The 6386-nt window shown below is 44.1% G+C and overlaps 1 protein-coding gene across 8 annotated transcripts in view; it reads left to right on the forward strand.

Moving 5' to 3' along the window:
• The window catches only part of Secisbp2 (SECIS binding protein 2), a 33267-nt gene that overhangs the window by 15549 nt on the left and 11332 nt on the right, over positions 1-6386 (forward strand). For 5 of the 8 annotated variants that reach the window (XM_031359559.1, XM_031359556.1, XM_031359554.1 and 2 more), the window contains 3 exons: positions 759-964; positions 4045-4167; positions 5634-5723. In XM_031359559.1, the coding sequence (XP_031215419.1) occupies positions 759-964; positions 4045-4167; positions 5634-5723 (419 nt within the window). The remainder of the gene's footprint in view (positions 1-758; positions 965-4044; positions 4168-5633; positions 5724-6386) is intronic. The other 3 variants (XM_031359555.1, XM_031359561.1, XM_031359560.1) reach the window with 2 other exon arrangements.

Below are 6386 nucleotides of genomic sequence, written 5' to 3' on the forward strand. Positions count from 1 at the left end.
CCTGCTCCTTGGCCAGGACACTTCCTTCCTAGACCCCTGCCCCTTGGCCAGGACACTTCCTTCCTAGGTCCTGCTCCTTGGCCAGGAGACTTCCTTCCCAGCAGCTTGTCTTATACTGTTCTGGGAAGCTTTGGTTTGGTCTGTTTTTGTCTGTTTTAAGAGACCAGACCTCTTGTCCTGCTAGCCTGACTTTTTAACCAGCTTTTTACCAGGGTCTTTTCAGGTTGTAAGCTTGGGTTCTAATTACCATAATTTGAATGCCATTTTGTTGAAGTTGGGGCCCAGTTCTTCCTTCCAGCTCAATGCTTCTAGAAATGAGACTCAGACTCAAAATATATTTACAAATACCTTGGCTATATAGCTAGGCTCTTATCTGACTAGAATCATAACTTAAGATAACCTATTTATTTTAACCTACATTCTGCCACATTGGCTGGTTACCTGTGCTCAAGTACCATGCATCTCTCCCCTCACATCTTCCCAGGCTGATTTCCCACCTAGCTCTATCCCAGAATTCTTTCTCCTCCCAGATGCCCCACCTCGATTTCTTGCCTGAGCCACAGGCCATAGGCTTTTAATTGACAGGTGATGTATCCATATAGTATACAAGATATTCTCTCTACAACCACCACCCAGCTGATACAGTAATTTTTGTTATGCTGTAAGTAATAAATAGTTATTACATGAAGTGCATTTTGAGTAATCAAGGGACTCTGGCCTACTTTTGAAATTGTTCAGTAATTATGATTATCTTTAAGCAGAGTTGTCTTGGACACCAATGGGTTATATTGTTCGGCAGACAGTGTCTTCTGATTCAGCAGCAGCGACTGAAAATGTGACTTCCATGATAAACGTAAAGAAGACTGCTTCATCAGCTGATGCTAAAAATGTTAGTGTGACATCTGAGACTTTATCTTCAGATCCTTCCTACAACAGGGAAAAGCGTGTTCATCCTGCTCCAAAGGTACGCATCACAAAATCAAGGATGGACCTGGGTGTGGTGGCAAAAAACTATATTTCAGCACTTGGCAGGCTGACACAGGAGGATTGTAAATTCAAGGCTAACCTGAGCCATATAGTGAATCTTTGTCAAACAAACAAACAAAACCAGTTAAAATGGTTGAATGTCATGGGTTGGGAAAAGAGTGGACCATTAGTGCTTAATGGTGACAGAATTGCAAAAGCTCTGGAGTTACCTGGTGACGTTTATGTAATGTGTGTATAGATGTAACGCCACTGACTTACACATATTGGATGGTAGTATGTTATGTGCAGTGTATCACAGTAGGAAACAGGGACAGCGAGCCCAGCGAGCCATGCCTGGATGTTGAGTTTGTGGATCTACTGTAGCCCTAGCTGGGCACCGTCCTTCCTGAGTCCTTGCCGAGAGTGCTGAAGTCTACCTGAAACCAACCAGCCTGAGCATATTGTACTTGAGCCTTGACAAAAGAATGGAGTGTTGGCCAGGAGATGAGAGCTCTTCTGTGTGAGGAGGAGAAGAGGGGTCTTAAAGGACGGCAGCGAGGCCGAGTGTTGAGAGTTGTGTTTCCTGAGACAGACGGAGACAGAGAGCATCCTCTTCCTTGTCCACTGCCACAGCAGGACTCAGCTCCTGAATTCCGCGAAGAAGAGATGCTCCTCTAAGTTTCTGCTCTGATACATATTTGATGCGTTTTTTCAGTTACAATTAAATAACTGTTCATGTACGTGGTAGTAAAATAACTGAATTTCAGATTTTGATCACATGATACTAATTTTAGTTTACCTGTTACAAGACAAGATTTCAGAGTAGATTTTTCCCTCCTTGTTTTGTTTTGTTTTGTTTTGAGGTGCGGGTCACACATGGCAGTTCAGGGTGGCCTGGAAGTCACATTTGTCTTCTTTTTTGACTTTCTCTAGTGACTGAGTACAGGTGGCAGAGGAGCCTTCTGTCTGGTGATTGTAGCTTCCAGGCTGCAGTCCAAGCCAGTTCCTAATACATGGTGAGGGGCCTGTGTCCTGTAAATTCACAGGCTTTTCATTAAGCTTCCCCCGCCCCCTTCAAGGAAGGGAGGGTTTGCTTTGTCTCAGAGTTCGTGGCAGGATGGACATGGTGGCAGGTCATGTATCCTCAGTGAGGACACACAGGAGTGAATCTGTCTCAATACTAAAATAATTGTTTCCTATATCATTGTGCACGCCTGTAATCCCCACACTTAGGAGGCAGGGGCAGTTAGATTTCTGTGAACTGGAGGACAGCCTGGTCTACAGAGTGAGTTGCAGGACATCCAGAGCTACAGTGAGACCCTGCCTTGAAAGAAAGGAAGGAACCAAACAAAAAGTACTTTAGAAAAATTGTAATAAAAGTTAAGACACCATGTTTGACCAACATGACAGCTGCTACAGCCCCAGCTCTTGGGAGGCAGAACCAGTGGGATAAATACCTGGTCCAGGTCCGAGTGGCCAGAAGCCTGGTGGGAGTACTTTGCATCCTACAGCTGGGACAGTCCTGCTTTGAATGATGCACTTTCTTCTCTGGTATGAAATCTTCCTGTGCAAATGGCAAGTGTTACTGTGAGAGTCTAGTCATCTGAATGTTCTTCCATACCCCTTTGAATTGTTTTAAATTTCACTTACTTTTTTCAGTTTGGTTTTGGGATTGAACCTGGGCCCAGGCCCTTGTCTGTAGTTCTTCATTTCCTCTCCTCAGAGAAGCTAGCATTACTAATTATTGTATACCATGCTGCAGGCTTCAGAAAATAAGTTAAGAAGAGGGTTTGTTGTTTTTTTGGAGTGTCCTGGCTGGTCTTGTGTGTCACCTTGACACAAGCTGAAGTTAGCACAGAGAAAGGAGCCTCCCTTGAGGAAATGCCTCCATGAGATCCAGCTGTAAGGCATTTTCTCAATTAGTGATCAAGGGGGTAGGGCCCCTTGTGGGTGGTGCCATCCCTGGGCTGGTAATCTTGGGTTCCATAAGAGAGCAGGCTGAGCAAGCCAGGGGAAGCAAGCCAGTAAGGAACATCTCTCCATGGCCTCTGCATCACCTCCTGCTTCTTGACCTGCTTGAGTTCCTGTCCTGACTTCCTTTGGTGATGAACAGCAATGTGGAAGTGTAAGCTGAATAAACCCTTCCCCCCCGACTTGCTTCTTGATCATGATGTTTGTGCAGGAATACAAACCCTGACTAAGACAAATTGGTACCAGCAGAGTGACAAATATGGTACCTGACCATATTTTGGGAAGGTCTGTGGAAGGACTTTGGAACTTTTGGTAGAATATACTTTGGGATGTCAAGAGCTCTATGGGATGTTCTGTAGGAGCTTGGAGGATAATGTTGAGAATAGTGCAGAAGATGGAGTCCTGGCTTGTGAAATTTCAGAGGGAAGATTAAATATACTTTTATCAGGGCCAAAGCTATTTTGTGTGAAGATTCTGTGGTTTTGGTTAGCTGGGGCTGAAGAATCAGCTGTGATGAACAAGATTCCAGAACTACTAAAGCGAAACCTTTGCATTACTGGGCCTATTCCTGCTGGTTAACTGGAACTAAGAAATTAGTGCCTATTAAGAAGAGACCAGCTGGGCAGTGGTGGCACACGCCTTTAATCCCAGCACTTGGGAGGCAGAGGCAGGTGGATTTCTGAGTTCGAGGCCAGCCTGGTCTACAGAGTGAGTTCCAGAACAGCCAAGGATACACAGAGAAACCCTGTCTCGAAAAACGAAACAAAACAAAACAAAAGAAAAAAAGAAAAGAAAAGAAAGAAGAAACCAGCATCACTGAGGTGAAATCTTCTGGGAAGTGTTTTCTGAGAGCACAAAGAGTCTGTGTTTCAGATATAGTCAAGGTTGTACCTCATGTTGTGGCTGGAATTGGTAATGTGTAAGAGTTACCCAGGTGGTATGAGTTTTGTATCTGTATGTATACCTGCATGCCAGAAGGAGAGATCAGATCCCGTTACAGATGGTTGTGAGACATCATGTGGTTGCTGAAACTTGAACTCAAGACCTCTGGTAGAGAAGCTAATATTAAGCTATGTCTCCAGCCCCTTTCTTTGTGTTTTTATCTAGGCCAAAGCATCACAAGGAGGTGAACCTGAACAAAACGAAAGCTCCAAAAAGAATAAGAAAAAGAAAGAAAAGTCCAAATCAAGTTATGAAGTCCTGACAGTTCAGGAGCCTCCGAGGATTGAAGTATGTGTATTTACTTAGGAGCTTTGCGTAGTAAAGTGTGGGGTTTTCTTAGACATGGAAGACCTGTGGTGCCTTTAGCAAGCCTTTTCATGCTGCTAAGGATTGTAACAGTCGCCCAGCATGGTAGTGCAAGCCTGTGCTCTCAGCAGTTGGGAGGCAGAGGGAGGAGGATTAGACTTGAAGGTCATCCTTAGCTCCACAGAGTTTTCAAGATAGAGGATACCCAGTGCTACTTGAGAACTGTCAATGACAGAACGAGCACACTGTCCTTCCCTTTCCTCCTGCTCCCAGGCTATCTTGTATGGCTTCTAGGTAAGCTCAGGAGCAGGTGGATGCTGGAGAGAACTGACTGGAGTTTAACAGCCGCTGTTCCATGCTGCTCACCACCACCCCACCACCCCCAATTCCGCTCTGTGCTGTGTTCCTCCCTTTTTCATGCCAGCCTTCACAGGGCCACCTTTACTTGTCAAGTATCCTGTGAAATTCTTCACTATTAAAGGGAAGTGTAGAACTCCAAAGGTTTCTTATAGGCCCTAGGCAGAAGAATCCCATGTAATAACTTGCAGAAATATTCATTGTTGTCCTAAGATTCCTACTCATGTTTACATACACTAAAGAGCAGCCTGGGTTTTGACTGTTCTTCACACTGGCCTGTTCATCTTTTTCAACTTCCATACCAGACTTAGGAGCCTTGCTGTTTGTGTAGGCACAAGATCTCCCCGGAGAACTGCCCAGGACATTTCCACAGAACTGGAAAGGTCATTCCCAAGGAGGCTTGGAACATTCCAGAATAGCAATTAGGTGTAGGGCAAAGTGTTATGCTTCTGCCTTTTAATTCCCATGTGACTTTGCTGCAAGGTACCCAGAATGTTAACAAAATTCCCACAAAATGATAGAAGATAATTTTAAGTGATTTTAAACTATTCTTAGCAAGCGTTTGTCTATTTATCACTCTGTTTGGCATAAATCTCAGAATATTTACATCTCAGAATATTTACATCTGCTGATTGTGACTTTCTGGGTTTTTCTGTTGAAAATCATGAGTCTTTTAAAGGACAAGATTTTTGATAAACTCATAATAAGGAAGTATGGTGGGTTCTGGGAACTCGTGCAGGGCCTAGGTCCTAAGCAGCAGTTCCTCTCTATCTGGACAGGACTATTAGAACTATGATCTTAAAATGTGTTCTAAGAGTTAGTTAAAGCTGAAACTTCCATGGTAGCATTTTGAAGATGTTGTATAATAATCACCTTTGAGAATTTTTGTGGCTCTTATAGAAAAAGGTGTGAGTTAGGGAAAGCCTGTGTGCAGCTGCGTCACCCATGTTGGAAGCTGATGGTGTGCGCAGCCGCGTCACCCATGTAGGAAGCTGATGGTGTGCGCAGCCGCGTCACCCGTGTAGGAAGCTGATGGTGTGCGCAGCCGCGTCACCCGTGTAGGAAGCTGATGGTGTGCTTCCTTTCCTCAGGATGCCGAGGAATTCCCCAACCTGTCAGTTGCATCTGAAAGAAGACACAGAGGAGAATCACCGAAACTTCACAGTAAACAGCAGACGCAGGTCAGTTTAAGATTACAACCGCTGTGCTTTTGGTGTAACTGTCCTGGTACACAAACTAGAGAAAATCTGCTCTCTAAATGTCTTTGAGTGGCGATTTCTTTTGCTGTGTTCTTCCAGGGAGAACAGCTGAGTCACTATTAAGCTGAAGCAGTTTGTCCCTTTTGTCATTAGACCTGGTAACTGCAGTTGCTGCCAGGAGTGGGGCAGACTGTCTAGAACTAAAGAGTGGAGCACTCTTACACCCAGCCCAGGCAGCACTGAGCCAAGAGGCCGTAGCTCTAACCAGAAAAACATGTAGTTTAGGGTTTTTATTTGTGTGGAGTTGGGGCGGGGGTTCTTTGTTTGTTTGTTTGAGACAGGTCTCACACTAGAGCTCAGGCTGGCCTTGAAATTGAAACAGTCCTTTTGCCTCAGTCTCATAATGGTTGGGGTTACAGGGGAATGCCTCTATCCCCATCTTCAAGGACTCCTGTAGCCAAAGATTTCATGTAAAATTTGATGTCTTACCTGTCAGTATATGATGTTAATTCACAGTAGAGATACAGATAGAAATAGAAAGGAATAACCAACCACAGTAATGAGAGCAGATAAAGTGAATTTTTAATTACTTGATTTAATAAAAACAAAACCAAAAAAATTAAAGTCTTTTAATCTGTTCATTTT

The sequence above is a fragment of the Mastomys coucha genome, unplaced genomic scaffold, assembly GCF_008632895.1.
Source record: "Mastomys coucha isolate ucsf_1 unplaced genomic scaffold, UCSF_Mcou_1 pScaffold7, whole genome shotgun sequence".
Taxonomy (NCBI): Eukaryota; Metazoa; Chordata; class Mammalia; order Rodentia; family Muridae; genus Mastomys; species Mastomys coucha.